We start from the raw sequence: 18,468 nt of genomic DNA, 5'->3' as shown, positions 1-18,468 counted from the left end.
ATACGCTTTTCATGAATGGGAGTAAAAACGAAATGTTTTTTTTAGTGTAATGTGGTTTCGCACCAAGATTGCTTTCGGTTCCCCGTGAACATGAATTCTACCAGAGTGGCTCTGAAAGGCAGGGTCAGGTTCGCGATAAGGGGAAAGTCGTTTAGAGAGGTGAAAAAAATTCTGAACGCGCTTTTACATTTTCACGTTTGACCCTCCTGAAAAGGCGGTTACGAACACAAAAGAGATGACGTAAGAATAACCGCGGAATATAGCGTAGTGCGCTGCAGCGTTGTTTTGGCTAGCAGGTGACGCTCAGCTGTGGATATTGGATCCCCTGTCCTTCTAGAGATAATTACACCTCACGGAGCGTCCTGCTTTATTCCTCTCCTATAGCGACTGCTGCTAATCGAGCTAGCTTTGTTTCTGAATTACGTTAACTGTGCTGTAGGCAGGTTGTTGATACTGCTATAGCGTTAGCGTTAGAGATAAACGAAGGAAAGAAAAAAAAAAAAGTCTGGGAGCCAGGTTGAGTGGAAATGGATATGATGATAGTGAGAGGCCATTGAGTAGCATTTCAAAGGCCTTCCGGACAGCAAGAGCGGACATGTTCAGAGAGACGGGCTTTTAGGACCTGTTTATCCGTAACAAGGGCAGCGATAGGTGCAGCATTGTCGCCGTTTCGTGGTCTCTAAACAGGGTAAAACAACAATGCATCGCCATCCCATAATGTGTACGGCTCGCGTCTCCAGCGCAGCGGGCACTTCCCGTGAGCGGGCCCCCATAGAAAAGCCAATCGACTGGAGAAGAAGAGTTCGTTCAGGCATTCAGGCACGTTGCTGGTGTGTGAGGGTGTATATGTGTTCAGATGCAGTGTGCCTAACTGCAGCATTCGTACAGAGCTTGACTAAGTGCAGCTAATCGCAGACGTTAGAACAGCGCGTGCTCAGAATCAAGCTATAGATGTGGGTTAAGTGTTTTTATATATTATAATGTGTTGTCTATGTGTGTAGGAGAGAAAAATCTGTAGTTTACATTCTACATTGTCCTTTTGTTACTTTTGTCTTAGTTGCTTGCGTTGGTCACATGCAGCAAAGTCGATTATCCTTGTAATACCTAATATAAACATATTAATCCCTGCCCCCCCCCCCACCCCCCTCACTCCCAACAGGGGTGAAAAAGGAGGGTTAAAGTCTGGCTCATATACCCCCCAGCCCCCCCCCCTCTGTGTTCATCCTCTTTCTCTCTCTTCACTCCCTTCTGTTCTCAGAAGACCTGTTCTGACATGCAGGAGACTCCCCAGAAGCTTTTCAGAGCGGGCGGGGGGGGGGCGGGTGGCTTTCATCTGCATGTGGCCACTTACTCTGCCCTGTGACTGTACACACACGCTTGCATGGGTCAGCCAGGCATAGAAGAGACTGCTCTTATTATTGGTCGAGGGCGGTTTGGAGGGCTGCTCTTATTGGCTGAGAGCAGTTGGGGGGCTGTTGTTATTGGTCATGGATGAAGGCATAGGACTGCTGCTCATATGACTGCTCTCCTTGGCAGGCAAAAAACTGTGATTCTCGGGGCGAGGAAGAGGCCTTTGTAGTCTGGAACTTTTTTTTTTAGTGTGCACATGATTAAGGCTTTTCTGGGCTTGAGTTTCGGTCTGTTTACCACTGTGTGCGCCTGTTTGTGTTAAATGGTGTTTGTGTGTGTGTGCGTGTGTGTGTGTGTGTGTGCGTGTGTGTGCATGTGCTTTTATGCTGTATGTGTGTGTCTGAAATTGTGTGGGTGTGTGTAATATAGTGTTTCTGTGTGTGTAAGTGTGTGTGTGTGTGTGTGTGTGTCTCCATGTGTCCTTGTATGCTGAGTGTGTGTATGTCTTTAATGGTGTTTGTGTGTGTCTGTGTGCTTTTATGCTGTGTATGTATATCTGCAAGTGTGTGGGTGTGTGTAATAGGGTGTGTCTGTATCTGCATGTGTATCTGTGTGTGGGTGTGTGTGTTTTTGTATCCTGTACGTGTGTGTGTGTGTGTGTGTGTCTCCCCGCAAGCATGTGGGTGTGTGTGATATGTTGTGTCGACAGGTGTTAGGGAGCTCTTTGAATTTGACTGTTCCCTGTCATCATGCTGCAGTTTTTCATTTCTACTCCTCCCTCAATCTTTTCTTTCCTTCCGTTCTTACCACCCACCGTCTCTCCTTTCTGTCCTTTGCTTTTTTCCCTCCGTTACTGCTGTCACTCGTTATCTCCCTTTCTCACCCCCTCCCTGTCTCTGTACGGCCACTGAGGAAAAGCAGATCCCCAGCACTTCCTCTTTGGGAGAATCCCCTCAATCCCACACACGCACACACACACACACACACACACACACACACACACACGCACAGACACAGACAGTTTGCTTGCGTCTCATAATTCGAACCAGACTCACACGTAGGCACGTACACACTCACACGCACACACACACACGCACACACGCGCGCACACACACACACACTCACACGCGCGCACACACACATACATATACTAATAACTAATACTCGTTCCACACACTCTCTGTCTCTCTCTCTCTCGCACACACATGCATGCGCATGGCCCAGGGTCTATCCTCTGCCCCTGTACCACCCAGGGGATACAACGGGTGGATGTACGGTTGTTAAAATCCATCCAATAAAACCTTGCTGCATATTTCATATTTCCAGGCCTGCTCTCCTGAAAGCAGTTCCCTCGAGACACTAACACGGAATAAACCAAGCGTCTCAGTGTGCTGTAGAAAAGCATTTTCTACAGTTCTCTTCTGGATATTTACGGTATTACTGGTTGTTAATAAAAAGCCAGATTAAACAGAGCATGTCCCAACCCCCCCATACAGACATCGATGGAGGCAACAGTCTGTAATCCCTGAGGAAAATATGTATTGCCTTTCCTATATAAACTTCTGGAAATTATAATTAAATGGACAAATGAAAAAAATTAAACAAAATAATGCAAAAAAAAAAATAATAAAGAAAAAGGATGTAACCTTCACTCAGCACGTAAAATATCTTAAAGTGATTGACTGATAGACAAGTAGGACTATAAGAGGAGAACAGAGGATTGTGGCCATCACATGTGGCGTCTCATCCCCCCCCCAGCTTTTTGAACAGCTTCTGTGCACAGTCATTCACACCCTGGTCCAAACATGCATTTTAAACGTTTTAACGGTACATACCAGATACATACTGCATATCCCTATGAGATTAATTTTATTGTGGAAATTGTTTCTATTAAAATTCCAGTAATATGTGGGAATTTGTACTGTTGTCTAAAGGGTTAAATTATTTCGAATATTTATCGGACCCAGGCCTGCACTTGGTGTACCTCAGGATGTTCTGGTCGTTCGTTTCCCAGTTTGGGCCTGGGAGTTCGCCCCCTCTCTCCTCTTGCGCGCGTGCACCAGGAAGCCAGCCGGATCGGGATCCGAACAGGGTCCCGGGCCCGTCGAAAAACGGCAGCACTGATCTGGGGTAGCGCACTCCCAGAGGAAACCACACGTGCCGCGGACCGTGACCTGCTGACCTGACTGTTCTGGGAACAGTGCTTGGAGAAAACGCTGCGTGCAGGAGCAGCCGTGTGAAATGGGTGTACGAATAACAGAACGTGTAACTGAAGCTGTGTTAGGGTCAGGGGTTCGAAGAAGGGCAGGAGGCGTGCCGAATGGTTCCATGTGTTTTTTGATGACTGCCGCAGAAATCCGTGAAGGGTTTTTGCTTTGCCCTGCCTGTTGCATGCTGGGATAGCCTTTTGGTCCTGATGTCATTCTCTTGCAAGAGTGAGAGAGTGAGTGAACGTATGTATGGACAATATATTGAAAGCACATTACATGTATGTGTGTGTGTATGTGTGCCTGTGTGTGCGCACATGTGAGTGTGGGTGTATATGTATGTGTGTGTATGTATATGTATGTGTGCATGTATGTGTGTGTGTGTACATGTGCATGTGTGAGTGTATGCATGCGCACGCATGTGTATATATATGCATGCATGTGTGTATACAGTATATGTACATGCACGTGTGTATGCATTTGCGTGTTTGTATGCATGCGTGGATGCATGCACGTGTGTGTGTGTGTGTATGCATGCAGTAGTGATAAGGACAAACGGGTCTGTTTCCTCTCTGCTCCACCAGGGCCAGGCTCTCGCCCCCTGTGACCTCTGTCCCTCTCTCAGATGCCCTGTGTCTCCCGCGTGTTCTCCAGAGACAGAGCCAACGCGATGTGTGCTTCCTGACTCCCGTCTCCCCAAGTCCCGCCTCACTTCCTGTCTTTGTCCCGTCCCGAGGCAACCCTCCCCCATTCCTCCCACACATACCCCCTCCAACCCTATAGGGCAGAGTTTATGAACATTTGTTGTCCTTCGCCTTTTTTTTCGTCAGTCTTCTCCCATGGAGCGTGTGCTCGATTCCTGCATCTCAAAGAGACGGTGCCATAGATTCGCTACACCAACCAGATTCTCTGCTCCTTATGTTTCAATTTCAAAGCTCACAGTCACTTTACTGTTTGAATCCGAAGCTCTCACAGATACGGACAAAGGGGTGGGATCAGGTACGGTAGCACCGGCAGCGAATGTCGTATCCTTGGGCCCATCTCTTTGTGAATATTCATGAGCTCTGATCTAGCTCTGCAACCCCCTGTGGCAGAGCTCGGTCTGGCAGAGGGAAGCATAGCTGTCGGTGGCCACGCCTTCTGGGTTGAGTAGGCGCACGCACCTGGGTGGCATTAACTAATCAGCCCAGGGCTTTGAACTGTGCTTCTTTCCACAATAGGTGTCTGAGCCCAGGGAATCCCTGTTCAGAGAGCGAGAGTGAAACAGAGACCAAAAATAACACGGCTGCAAAGTTTTCATTGTGTTTTATTTTGTCTTTCTTATTTTAGTTTGTTATGTTAGTTTCCCAGAACCCATGAGGGGGAAGGGAGAAGATTTGCGTTTGTTTATTTGTTTAAAATCTTGCTCTCTAAAGAAAAAACAGCGTTTAAAACCGGAATTACTACATGACCCTGTGTCCCCCTATTCTGTCCCTCCCATCGGTGTCACCTTGTATTTGACACCTAGACCAGGGCGTCCCAACGCTGTTCCTGGAGATCCTGTAGGTTTTAATTTCAACCCTAACAAAGCACACCTCATTCGACGGCTAGGGATTTTGTTGAGCTGCTAATTAGCAGAATCTGGTATGCCAAATTAAGATGAATGAAAACTTACATGACGGTAGATCTCCAGAAACAGAGTTGGGCAGCCCTGCCCTAGACTGTGCAAGTAAAGCGAAAGTAAGCAAGCACAGGAAACGACTATCTGTTTACTTTAGATAATCTGTGGCACAGATGATTCCATGTCTTGGCCTGTCTTTAGGATTTTGTGTTGGTTACTTGGTTGAAAGACTGAATCCATTTGGATTAGTCAACCATCTCACTATTCCATCTTGTCTAACAAAGGGGAACAATGTAGTCAGTGTACGAGGTAGTCATGGTGTACGAGTGGGTTGTACGAGGAAGTGGAGAGGCAGAGCTCTCTGATGTAGTCACGGTGACGATCGCAGAAGGTATTCGACGTTGACGTCGCAAGGTAGCGTGGAATGGGAAACTCCGTTTCATGTCATTCACGTCATTCCTCCAATAGCATGGAAGTATGGCTGTGCGGCTGGCTTTACATGATCGTTGCCCGTGGTTGCAGTTGTACGCGTGATGGATCATTCTTAAACCACGATCTGTATTGTTTGGAATGTGGGGTGGGGCAGATTTCTTGCTTATGAGTGAACTACAGTGGAGCCCTACAGCAGAAATTCTGAAGTGATGATGAGGAGTGGAGAGGAAGTCCTTGTTTTTTTTGTGTTTTTTTCTTCTGCTTGTGAGGAACTTGTTTCAAAACTGACCGAAATTCACGCCACACTAGTGTGTTATAAATCTGTTTCAGCGCTGTTTCATGTCCGACAGGGAGGTGGGCTACACGCTTGCTTCACAGTGGTGTTTGTGTAAATCATTGTGTAACTCCAGTGGCCAGGAATTCGTTTCGGGGGGTTCAATATTCCGAACCAAGCTCTAACAGTCTTTGGAAAGGATGGTAATGACCTTCTGTGTGAATTCGCATTTTGAGGACAGAAGTTTTTGGTTCTTCACAATCAACTTACAAAAGTTTTGCACATATTTCCAGCACTTTGTTGGGGGGTGGGTTGGGGGAGGGGTGGGGGGCAGGTTAGGAGCGTACAGCATTATACAGACATAGACAAGGGGGGTTTTTGGGTTTGAAAAACGCTGTACCTCCCAATCCAAAATAAATGGTGTTGTAGGACTTTTGCTCCTTAGATCTTGTTCAAAAGTTTGGCTTTTCCAAGAGGCGCAGAACAGGGTAAACCTAAAATAAAAGAGGACAGATTTGAGGCCTGTGTGGAAAACTCTAAATTTAGGAAATCCTGCCCTCCGGGCGGGCGTGGTCATGGGTAAAAATAACCCGTGGTGTCGAGCTCTGGCTCTTCAAACACAACTGTTGCTGCCGGGTCCTCTTTGGCTGCCATTGTCTCTGCTGAAGGCTGTAACCATGGCGACAGTGGAACTTTTGCCCCAGGGGTGTGGGTGTGGGGGGCTGGTGGGGAGGGGATGGGGGGTTGCCTGGGGTGTACCATTTCCTGATGTGGCAGGATTGTCAGGAATAGACTGCTGTGGTCACTGTGGTCAGAGTCGGGAACATCTGTACGTCACGTTTTGAACGCAATCCATTAATAGACGTTTATTTACAGGGCTTTTGCCCTGTGTTAAGGTATCATTAACACTAAAAAAACACACACACACACACACACACACACACACACACACACACAGATACATGCACACACACACACAGATACACGCGCACACACACACACATGCACACACACACACACACACACACACAGATACACGTGCGCACACACATACATGCACACACACACACACAGATACACGCGCACACACACACATGCACACAGATACACGCGCACACACACAATACACATGCACACACATATACATGCACACACACACACAGATACACGCGCACACACACACATGCACACGCACAGACACACACACACACGCATCTATAAAATCCCCAAAAGCAAGGCTGGCTGGGAACTACAATCAATTAGAGTTACAACATTTTCTAATTCCCTTGTAGATTTGTTGCCTGAGATGTTGACTTTAGTCCTCAAATATCTAATTCCTTAAACTTCCTAATTCCCTTTCGCGGTACCTAATGAAATTATAACACTTTATCCCCTTGCACTATTGTTTATTGTTTACTGTTTACCGTTTGCACTATGTTTATGTTATTTTATGTCTGTTATGTTTTTATTGCACTATGTTTATTTCATTTTATTTATCTTATTTTATGTTCACTGTTATGCACCACCTGACCAAAACAAATTCCTCGTATGTGTAAACCTACTTGGCAATAAAACCTGATTCTGATTCTGATATTTTGGCTGATTCCAAAGAGGGGGGGTTAGAAATAACATCAGAGGATTATCAATGGTTGATTGAATGTAGCAATTCAAATGTTTTACATTATTTTAAACATACCAAATTGTCCTTCAGCAAACGCCCTGTACACACAGCAGCAGGGGTGACGGTGACGGTGACCTCAGACTGAGTCGGTCTCTCTCTCGCCCACCTGCAGAACTTTCGGAGGAGGACAAGGTGCAGACCCCGGCCTTCACGGACGCGGTGCGGCTCTACCGGCAGGCCCGCGGCCAGTACGGCACCTGGGACATGATGTGCGGGGAGCCCCCGCAGGTGAGTCTGCCAATCTGTATTATGGTCTTTGGGGGGGCGGCGCGCATTCCGTTGTCTGACCAGTGATTGGCTGCCTTACATGTCAATCAAGCGGTAGGAACGAATGAGGACTCTGAGCTGTAGGGTGAGCCAATGGCCGATGGTTTGTTAGTTTAGCGCTTCTTATCTGTGAGCCAGCTTTAGCGGGGAGCTTCGTTCGTTTGCTCGCTCGCTGCGCAGGCCATTCAAATCGGCAGAATAAAAGCCCCAGCTGTCCTTTTGAAAACAAGGTCCCTTTGTCTTGTGAAATACAGTATCTAAACTGATAGTAATGGCGGATATTAAAACTGCAAACTGTTTTTCACTGTGGCCACGTTATTGAAGAACTGGACGAAAGTGAAAAACACGAAAATGAGTCTTCCCTTGGAGATCCTTGTTGTTTGACAGCTCTTAGAGGTATAATATATTTTTTCCACTGTTGGCAAAGAGGTTGAAGATGAACTGTAGACCATGATTTTGTCACATGTTGATGTGCGTTTTGTGAAGTCAAGAGTAGTACAGGTAAAATATAAGGCACTTTTTATCATTATTTCAAATATGGCCATCATCCATGTGTCTGCTGTGCGTTGGCACAATGGTGTACTAGGCTTTATTTAAGGCAAACATTACCTTTTTAAGTACAAGGAGAAATAAGGTTAACATAACGGGCTTGCTTGTAACCATCTAGCTAACTAACTAGCGATGTAATTTGTTCTGGTACTTGACACACCTATAACCACAAACAGTTGTGTAGCTGGTGCGTTAGTGAGTTTATTGTAGTCCGTATATGCTTGTTTTTAAGTTGGAAAAAACCTTTTTGTTTATATTTTCTGACCACTTTGTTTTGGGCACGTCCACTTCTGGTTTCTAACTGAATACGGATACAGACACAGATAAGGTTGGTGGTGGAACAGATACAGAAACAGATAATGACTTGGTTGCACACTCCTACTACAGCTGAACCCGGATCAGCTGAACAGCTGACCGTTGCCCCAGCTCTAACTCTTTGGAACACAGCTAGAGCTGATCTGAGGTCAGCGTGCACTGGCCCTTTTGTCTTTCCCCTCCCAGTGATTTCTTAATAACCCCGGAGCGACATAGCTCAGGAGGTAAGAGCGGTTGTCTGGCAGTCGGAGGGTTGCCGGTTCGATCCCCCGCCCTGGGCGTGTCGAAGTGTCCCTGAGCAAGACACCCAACCCCTAATTGCTCCCAACGAGCTGACTGGTACTTTGCATGGCAGCCTTTCACCGTTGGCGTGTGAGTGTGTGTGTGAATGGGTGAATGAGAGGCATCAATTGTAAAGTGCTTTAGATAAAAGCGCTATATAAATGCAGTCCATTTAGCATTTAACTCAGCAACAAGCTCAACACAAGCGACAGTTAAAATGTAAAATCCAACCTATAGGGGAGAACGTGTGGTGCAGTCCGTAGGGTGGCTGAGTCTCAACCTATTTACCCGTCCCGGGGTATTGGTAAATATGATCCCTCCTGTATCTGTAAGCCTCTGAGCTTTCCCCTGTCTGCACGAAGGGAACTATATAACTCTACTGTATAAATGCATGGATGTACTAGAAGAACTGTAAGTTTAATGAAAACAGATGGCCAATTAGGGCCATCATTTTGCCCTGCGGTCTAGAGTTTATCCAGCACTGATCCAGGCCTGCTCTTGAATAGTCCCAGGGAGTTTTTCAGCACTGGTGAAAAACGGTGTTCCATGCATTGGTGACTCTTTGTGAGCGTGAACTCCACCGTGGATTAATGTCCTCTCATAACTGTTTGTTCTGCTAGCCGAGCTCAACTTAAAATAAACATACTTAAATCAATTTTATTAATCATTTTTCTTCGCAATGTTATTTGTGCAAACAGACAGTGACACGCACAGCGCACATGGACACACACACACCCACCCACGCACCCACACACACACCCACGCACGCACCCACACACACACATACACACACACACATACATACACACATACTCATGATCACACACGCACGCAGACACACTGAAACAAACATGCACGCATCCAAGCACACACCTCCGCAGAAGTTTCTAGGGACAGAGTGAATCCCATGACCTGACACACCCCCCCCAGCCCCCTCCTTGTGACAGTGTTTTTTGTTTTTGTTTTTGTTTTTGGAGGGGGGGGGAGAGAGACGGAGTGAATAAGCCCCATTCATGGCTCTCCCTCTCCCCCGGAGGCAGGTTGTCGGTGGGGCGGCCTGTACGCCAGCCCGGGCGTGGCCTGCGCGTTTCCTTGGAGCCCAGATGCAAAGGAGACTGGTTATTCTGGCTCCCGCCTCAGTCCACCCTGCGCTGAACGCACGGCTCTTACAAAACCGCCTCAGCTGAACCGCACTGTTTGTTGTGCGCTTGCTTTTTTTTTTCCACTTAACCCCTTTGTCCAGGGGCTTGTGATGGTCCAACTCTGTGAGAAAGAGAAAGAGGAAGAGAGAGAGAGAGAGAAAGAGACTGAAAGAGACAGAGAGAGAGTCAGAGAGCGAGAACAATGCTGTTGTTTTTGTCACGGTGCAAAAGTTGATGGGGATGGGAACAATGGCTGCTGACAGAGACAGTGTAAACGACATCCATCACCTGCTTCGGCGAGCTGGAGAGGCCTGGCCTTGTGTTCGGGGACTGGGAGGGGGGAGGTGGATGTTGAGGTGGAGGCGGAACGGCTTTCTGATTTATTGTCACTTCTTCCTACATCATACTTTTAAGAGGTTGTGATCGGCGAGAGAAACAGGGAAAAAATGTCCCTGTTTACTCTGTGGATGAATTCAACTCCGAGCTTTGTACAGCCTTTTCTCCTCACGAAAGGTTTTCACATTACTGTGATCCCTTATGCAAACGAAACCTGCTGCTATATAGTGTAAGCGTGTGGATTTCGTCGAAATTATAATGATAAATATATTTCATATTTTTCACACATTTTTCAATTTATTACCGTATTTGAAAATAATTTTAATATTTGCCGATATTTCGTGAAGTGTTCAGTATCTCGATAAGATATATTTATTTATGTCATTATGTTTTCAGTGCGTTCTGTTTCTGTGAGGGTTGAGCATTGTGCATATTAGTAAATAGAAGAAGGAAAAAAAAAAACTCCCTGCACTTCCTTCCTGCTGTCGGGCGCACTGTTGGGCAGGGACCAGTGGAAACGATTATTCTGGTATGTCTGAAACGGAGGTTGCAGCTCCACAGCGTGCCAGAGTGCTGTTGGAGGGCTGGTTAGCTGCTTCAGAAACGCAGGCGCAAGGCTATCCAGGCATCCCGTTAACTAAATGGGCGCTGAGCAAAACACGTGGACTGCAGTCCTGTGTGCTGTCCAATGCCAAATTAGAATTGAAGGCTCAGTGTGTGTGTGTGTGTGTGTGTGTGTGTGCGGGCATGCATGCGTGCGTGCATGAATGCGTGTGTGTGTGCGTGCGTGTGTGTGCGTGTGTGTGCGCGCGTGTGCGTGCGTGTGTGCGCGTGTGTGTGCGTGTGTGTAGAAAGGCGCTTTCTCAGTTTCCCCAGCTTGTTTTCTCTAGTTTTATGAGGTGGCTGAGCTGAAACAGGAGACTCGGGGTGGGGTTTGGGGGTACTGAGTGTGTTTTTCCTCTGTGTACCTACTGCAGACCTACAGGACGTAGAACACAGCTCATTTACCACACCACACCACACCTCACCTCACCTCACAAAAACACTGTGCCTTCTAACCAGCTAGCCAGTCGGCCAACAGCACCCCCCCCACCCCTCCGTTATTTGAGCGCATTTTAGTTCAGACACAACTGAGCCTGTTTGGTCTTCAGTGCGATGGCAGATGCCAGGTGCTTTAGTTCAGACACTGGAGACAAAGCGTCCGTGAGTGAGACTTAACATTCACATTTTGAGCAATCGACCGGTGCTCTTATCCAGATCTTATCTCACAGTTCATACAGCTGCGTGTTTTTTTTTTTTTTTTTACTGTCGTGAGTTAGATGAAAGGCCTTGCTCGAGGGTATAGTGGCAGTGCCCCAGTAGGGAATTGAACCTGCAACCCCTGAATTACAAGCCGTGCTAGAAAGCTGAGTTACAGACCATTACACTACAGTGGACTTTCTGTGGAGGACTACAAACTGACTGGCGCTTTCAGGCCATCTAGTGGTATGAGTATCACGGAACTACAACAAAGTGACCTGTGGTCTTTTTTTGTTTCTTTAGTGAACCCGGAGTACTATCTCACTCTGTTTTAACCCCCCCCCCTCCCCCTCGCTCAACCTCCCATAGAGCCCCCCCCCCTCCCCCCACACCCCTCCCTATCCCAGATTCCACTTTTACAGCAGTGCTTTTCCCTCAACACCTGCTTGTCTTTGTACTACCAACACCCCCTCGCCCCCCTCCAGTCCTCATACTTAAACTCACAGAATCCAGACTCAGGCCTGTTACAGACCCACCCCCCAAAAAAGAAACCAAAAAAACTAAAAAAAAAAAAAAGAAGGCCTACACCCTCCTGCAATAACAAGGGTTGGGGCGGGGGGCACCTTCCGGGCTGGCAGGCGTCTGTGCCTGTACCCACAGAGGGGTCTTTGATATATGCTGGGTTTGGGGGGGTGTGGAATAGGGGACCCCCCCTTTCTGCACACTAACAGGGTGATCGGGGTGTGGCCGCACCCTCTCAAATAGGCCTCTTGTTCTCCGTTAGCGCTCGGCTGGAGGGAGCGGGCACCATGTAGGCGTGCGTGTGCTAACCGCTAACCGCCATGAGCGCAGAGCATGGCCCTCTGGGGGGAGCGCGTGGAATGAGCCGACGTTGACAACGCATGATCCCAGGTGTTCATTTCACGTATTTTTTGACCCGTTTGTCCTTCCAGACTAGGAAAGGTGGGGGGAAAAAAAATCAGCGGTCGCTTGGAACGCACCCCTAGTGTGACTAGCTGGGGATGAGTGGCTGAGAGTGGCGGAGACAGCTGATTGGATGTTCTTGTGTGGGGGGTGGGGGGGGCTAGGGGATTCTGACTCCTTTGTAGTGACTCAGAGCCCTGTGAGAGGTCAACTGGAGGACCTGGGGCTTAAACTCCAGGGGTCTCAAAGTCTGCAAGAACATACAATGAAGTACCGCACATTTTTAATGTCAAGGAACTTGTAATTGCTCAACGACTCAATATCATTTTTTTCGCAAAGGCGCACAGACAGTATTGCAGTACTATAACCTACTTTGTGAAATCACTAGTGGCCGAATGCTAGCTGTCGGGCAACCAGAATGGGATCTCCCTGCTCAGTGCCCTCTGAATAATTACAAAGTACACTATTCCAGTTCTAAAATAAACCCTCCCACGCTTCCTAATATGCCTCCAAAATGAACTGCATTCCAACAGTTCTACATGCAAATCAGTGCGCCGGGATTGCCCTGAACCCATCCCTTGACATTACCTGAGCATTCACAGACACCCTGAGCACCTGGGCATTCACAGACACCCTGAGCACCTGGGCATTCACAGTCACCCTGAGCACCTGAGCATTCACAGACACCCTGAGCACCTGGGCATTCACAGACACCCTGAGCACCTGGGCATTCACAGTCACCCTGAGCACCTGAGCATTCACAGACACCCTGAGCACCTGGGCATTCACAGACATCCTGAGCACCTGGGCATTCACAGACACCCTGAGCACCTGGGCATTCACAGACACCCTGAGCATTTGGGCATTCACAGACACCCTGAGCATTTGGGAATTCACAGCAACCCTTCCCTTGGCATTACCTGAACATTCACAGACACCCTGAGCACCTGGCCATTCACAGACATCCTGAGCACCTGAGCATTCACAGACACCCTGAGCACCTGGCCATTCACAGACACCCTGAGCACCTGAGCATTCACAGATACCCTGAGCACCTGGGCATTCACAGTCACCCAGAGCACCTGAGCATTCACAGACACCCTGAGCACCTGGGCATTTACAGACACCCTGAGCACCTGAGCATTCACAGACATCCTGAGCACCTGAGCATTCAGAGACGCCCATGTGACCGATGACACGTTGTGATGGGCTCTTTGGCGACGGCTCTATTTGTGTGGCGTTTTAAACGGGGGCCTGGCTGAGTGGCGCTCAGCGTCGCGTGTGCCCTGTGATGTGGGCGCCGGAGGTCTACGGGCCCTCGAGTGACAGGCGCGGTTACCGCGGAGACGGGCTGCCGAGCCAAACACTGGGACCTTTCACCGGTCTCTGATGTCTCTCACAGCGAGCACAATGTACTCTCCACACACAGTACCGACGCGCACATGCTCACACACACTCTTACACATACTGTACAGGGTCCACACGAGCATACATGTGTGTGTGACTGCACACGTACAGGCACAGCAGCTGAAGTTATGATTCAGAAGGATTTGTGCATAGGACGTCACACACAGGGACCCACACAAACACGGGCGCATGAATGCAAACCGGATGGTGTCTGTTGGTATGTGTGTGGGGTTACATATGCATACATGCCTGTGAGTGCCCCCCTGTGTGTCCTCTGTGATGTCACAATCCCTTGTACGCTCTCACTCTGATGTCATGTCTGTAACTCCGCCCCCTGTGTCCCCATGTCCCCTCAGATCCTGGCTAACCTGGTGATGGAGAGCCTCCACCCGGAGCTGAGGGACCAGATTGGCCCTCGTCTGAAGGGCAAACTGCAGCAGAGACAGAGGTCCTGGATGCTGGTCAGTTCATTTGTTTACCGTCTCAGATGTTGTTTGTCCATTTAAGATGCCAGGTGAATGTGTGTGTTTGTGTGTGTGTGTGTGTGTGTGTCTGTATGTGTGCGTGTGTGTGTGTGTGTGTGTGTGTGTGTTTATAAATTGAGAGGGTCTCTCCAGCAGAGGCTCCAGGCCTCATTGAGTCCGGTTGTAACCTGTATGCTCAGACATGAAGCTCTGTGTAACAGCTTTTCAGTTCAACATGGAGACCTTCAAAGCATTCAGAATGTATGGGGGTTGCTGCACATCCAGTCACAATGACTGCGGCACCTCCTGTTGGTCGCCTCACTGAAGCCACGCCCCCCCCCCCCCCCCCCCCCCCCAGATCTCGGACGCAGTGTACTCGCTGGTGCTGGGCCAGACGCGGGCGCAGTACGAGGCCACTGTGCAGATCTGCGAGTCGCGGCGCCCCCCTCTGGAGGCCGCCCTGCGCACCGACATGGACCAGATCATCACCTCCAGGGAGCACGTCGCCGGGAAGATCCGCAGTAAGGCCGCCCCCCCCCCCCCCATCATGGCTCCTCTCTCCATCCTTACTTCCACCTGCCTGACTAACCAATCGCATGCCTTGATCAGGAGAGCTGACCCTTCCCCTCTGTATTTGCAGTGGTGGCCAAATGGCTCATGATATGCTATATGACTAAAGGTATCTGGACACCCCTTGGTCTGGGGCTGTTTTTCATTGTTTGGGCTATGCCCCTTAGTTCCAGTGAGGGCAAATCTTAATGCTACAGCATAAAATCACATTCTAGGTGGTTCTGCACTTCCCCAAGAGTTTGGGGAAGGCCCTTTTATGTTTCAGCATGACAATGCCCCCGGGTGCACAGCGAGGTCCATATAGAAATGGTTTTGTTGAGATTGCCGTGGAAGAACGTGAATGGCCTGGACGGAGCCCTGACCTCGAACCCATCCAACACCTTTGGGATCAGTTGGGAAGCTAACTGCAAGCAAGGCCTAATCTCTCAATCAGTGCCCGACCTCACTAATGCTCTTCTGGCTGAATGGGAGCAAATCCCTGCAGCAATGCTCCCAACATCTAGTATAAAGCCTTCCCAGAAGAGTGGAGGTTGTTATGGCAGCAAAGGGTGGACCAACTCCACATTAATGCCCATGATGTTGGAAACTAGCAATAGCTATAATCTCTGTATGCGGTACATCAGTTACATCAACTTGTTTGTAACGAGTTGAAGTGGTACTATGTTAACTTGCATTGTCCCTACCAAATTAACTATATGAATGAGACGTTGGATGTCAGGGTGTTCACATACTTTTGGCCAAGTAGTGTACATAGAGTTTTTTCCACACTCCTCTGCTTTTTTATATTGTTTTCATAGCATGTCACTAATGTGGCCGAGCCACATTCCTCAGATGACACCGGAGGGGGAATTTCGACGTTGCCGCAGAGGAGTAAACACCGCATTGTCCTCACGCCCAGAAATGTGTTGTGTTGGGTGGCGGGAGGGGTGGGGAGCAACGTGTGTAGGCACGGCCCTGATTGTATACGGTTGATGGGGGTTGGATTTCCCTACAGGGAATCTCAGTTACAGTAAAGGCTAAATAAAACCTTGCTCCGGACATGGATATGTAGCGGAGACGCGGATAAAAGTGTCTGCAAAATGACTGTAATGTGAATGTAAATGTAACATAGTTTTTAGTGGCTAAGGCAGAGGATAGAGGAAATGGGCTTTCACCTGGGTGGCTATGGTATTTTTTTAACCAAGGTGTGGAAAGCCAAGTATCAACCGAAACTTGCAGCCAGAACACCCGCGTATTTTCACTGCAGTCTGGTGTCCTTGCCCAGGAGGCACACCGTAGTCACCAGCAGGTGTCACTAGTGAGCACTCGCTCACACTGTACCTCAGGGGTCTAAATCTATCCAGAAAGCCTGTGGTGCAGGCTTGTTCCACTGAGCAGTACACACCTGATTCTACTGATCAACCACTAGAGGGTTTTGCTAAGGACCTTTGATTAGTAGAATCAGGTGGTCACTGCTGGCTGAACAAGCCTGCACCCACACATGGCATTTCTGGATAAGATTGAGGACCTCTGCTGTAGCTGATGGTATCCCCCCCCCCCCCACCGCTCTGCAGGTGTGGTCCAGCCCAAGGTGGAGCAGGTGCTGAAGGTGAGCGTCCGACCGTACATCAGCTCCATCCTGGAGGCGCTGATGGCGCCCACCAGCGGCGGGTTCTCCGAGGTGCGGGACGTCTTCTCCCTGGAGCTGGTGGAGATGAACAAAAACATCCTCAACGAGGGGAACAAGGACAGGCTGGGCGAGGTGAGGAGGGGGCGGGGCAGGAGAGGGTGAGAGGTGAGGAGGGGGCAGGGCAGGAGAGGGTGAGAGGTGAGGTGGGGGTGGGGCAAGTGAGGTGAGAGGTGAGGAGGGGCTGGGGCTAGAGAGGGTGATAGGTGAGGAGGGGGCAGGGCAGGAGAGCGTGAGAGGTGAGGTGGGGTGGGGCAAGCGAGGGTGGGGGTGAGGAGGGGGCGGGCAGAGAGGGTGAGAGGTGAAGGTGGGGGTGGAACAGAGTGAGAGGTAGGAGGGGCTGGGGCTAGAGGGGATAGTGAGGAGGCAGGAGGGAGGTCAGAGGTGAGCTGTGGGGTGGGGAAAGTGAGGAGAGAGGTGGAGGGCTTGTCACCATTGTCTAGCCCGGCCCAAGGGCAGCCATACTGCTGCTTTTCGTTCCTCCCCTCTAATCAGAGTCTAAATTGGGCTTGGGGCACCAGGTGAGTAGAAGCTCTGGCCAATCAGTGACATAAATCAGTCTGTTAACTTCCAGGTGGAAAAGAAAACCAGCAGTGCTAATGGCCTCAAGGTCGATTGAGATCCGTGTCTTAGGTCTTCAGCAACACCTTGTGACCACACGTCTGAATTGCTGGGCCTTGGAAGGCTAGCTTTGAAGCAGGGATTCAGGAAACTCTAGCAGTGCATTGCACACAGAGAAACAGCCTCCAGCCTGAGTCTCTGACCAGGCTGAGCTCTCGCCCCCAGGATCTGATGGGGTTCGTCTCTGTGTTCTCTCTGTCCCAGGTTTGTCTCTGTGTTGGCACACAGTGGTTCTCTCTGTCCCAGTGCCCTGGGGTAGTTTGTCTCTATCAGTGTACGATGTGAGTCTTCCTCTCTGTGTTTGATGTCCTCTGGAGTCTGGACTGTCTGTCAGGTTTCAATGTGGTGTCTTTATTAGTGTCATGATATATTTTGTTTATGAGTCCCTAATACACTTTGTTACAGTATCTGACATAGTGTCCCTCTCTCTCTCTGCTTGACATACCTTGTGTCTCTCCTCATGTGTGATGTAGTTTGTCCAGAGTTTTTTTTCACTTGGCACCTGATGTACTCTCTCTCTCTGAGTGGGACAGACAGTTTGCTTGCCTCTCATAATCCAACATACACACACACACACACACACACACACATCATATCATATGTAATCTATCTCACGCTCTCTCCCATCCCTCTTTCCCTCCCTCTGTCTCCCCTCTCTTCCTCTCTCCCTCCCCTCTTTCTCTTTCTCTCTTTCTCTCTCTCCCTCCATCGCCAGCACATGGAGAAGATCTCCATGCTGGCGTTCCACCCGGTGAAGATGCAGAGCTGCTATCAGGAGGTGGAGAAGATGCAGCTGGAGGGCCTCCAGGAGCGCTTCGACGTGTCCAGCCCCTCCGTCTTCATCCAGAGGGCGCAGATCCTCATGAGGGGGGTGTGTGTGTGTGTGTGCTGACCGCCGGCCCTCCTGCTGCTGTCTGTCCATCTGTCTCTGTAAACAACCCAGATCAGATTCGGATTTGCTTAACCATTACATTACATTACAGGCATTGGCGCTCTTATCCAGACAACAATATAGCTATTACATTGATCCATTATGAGCTGATATATACTAGCATTCGATAGTACTGCCAAGACAACGCAGTGCTCACGGACTCGACTGTTCAGTTAGCTTACCACTGTGCTACCGCTCTAATCATTCCTTT

General features: G+C 49.1%; 1 protein-coding gene across 1 annotated transcript in view; it reads left to right on the top strand.

Annotated features, from left to right (window-relative positions):
• The window catches only part of niban2a (niban apoptosis regulator 2a), a 52,699-nt gene that overhangs the window by 25,668 nt on the left and 8,563 nt on the right, over nucleotides 1-18,468 (top strand). Inside the window, exons 6-10 of the mRNA XM_064307049.1 lie at nucleotides 7,657-7,772; nucleotides 14,362-14,466; nucleotides 14,828-14,990; nucleotides 16,593-16,780; nucleotides 18,042-18,197. Coding sequence (XP_064163119.1) covers nucleotides 7,657-7,772; nucleotides 14,362-14,466; nucleotides 14,828-14,990; nucleotides 16,593-16,780; nucleotides 18,042-18,197 — 728 coding nt within the window. The remainder of the gene's footprint in view (nucleotides 1-7,656; nucleotides 7,773-14,361; nucleotides 14,467-14,827; nucleotides 14,991-16,592; nucleotides 16,781-18,041; nucleotides 18,198-18,468) is intronic.

This window comes from Anguilla rostrata, chromosome 14 (assembly GCF_018555375.3).
Source record: "Anguilla rostrata isolate EN2019 chromosome 14, ASM1855537v3, whole genome shotgun sequence".
In the NCBI taxonomy this organism is placed as follows: domain Eukaryota; kingdom Metazoa; phylum Chordata; class Actinopteri; order Anguilliformes; family Anguillidae; genus Anguilla; species Anguilla rostrata.
This window is presented reverse-complemented; position numbering and strand designations above follow the sequence as displayed.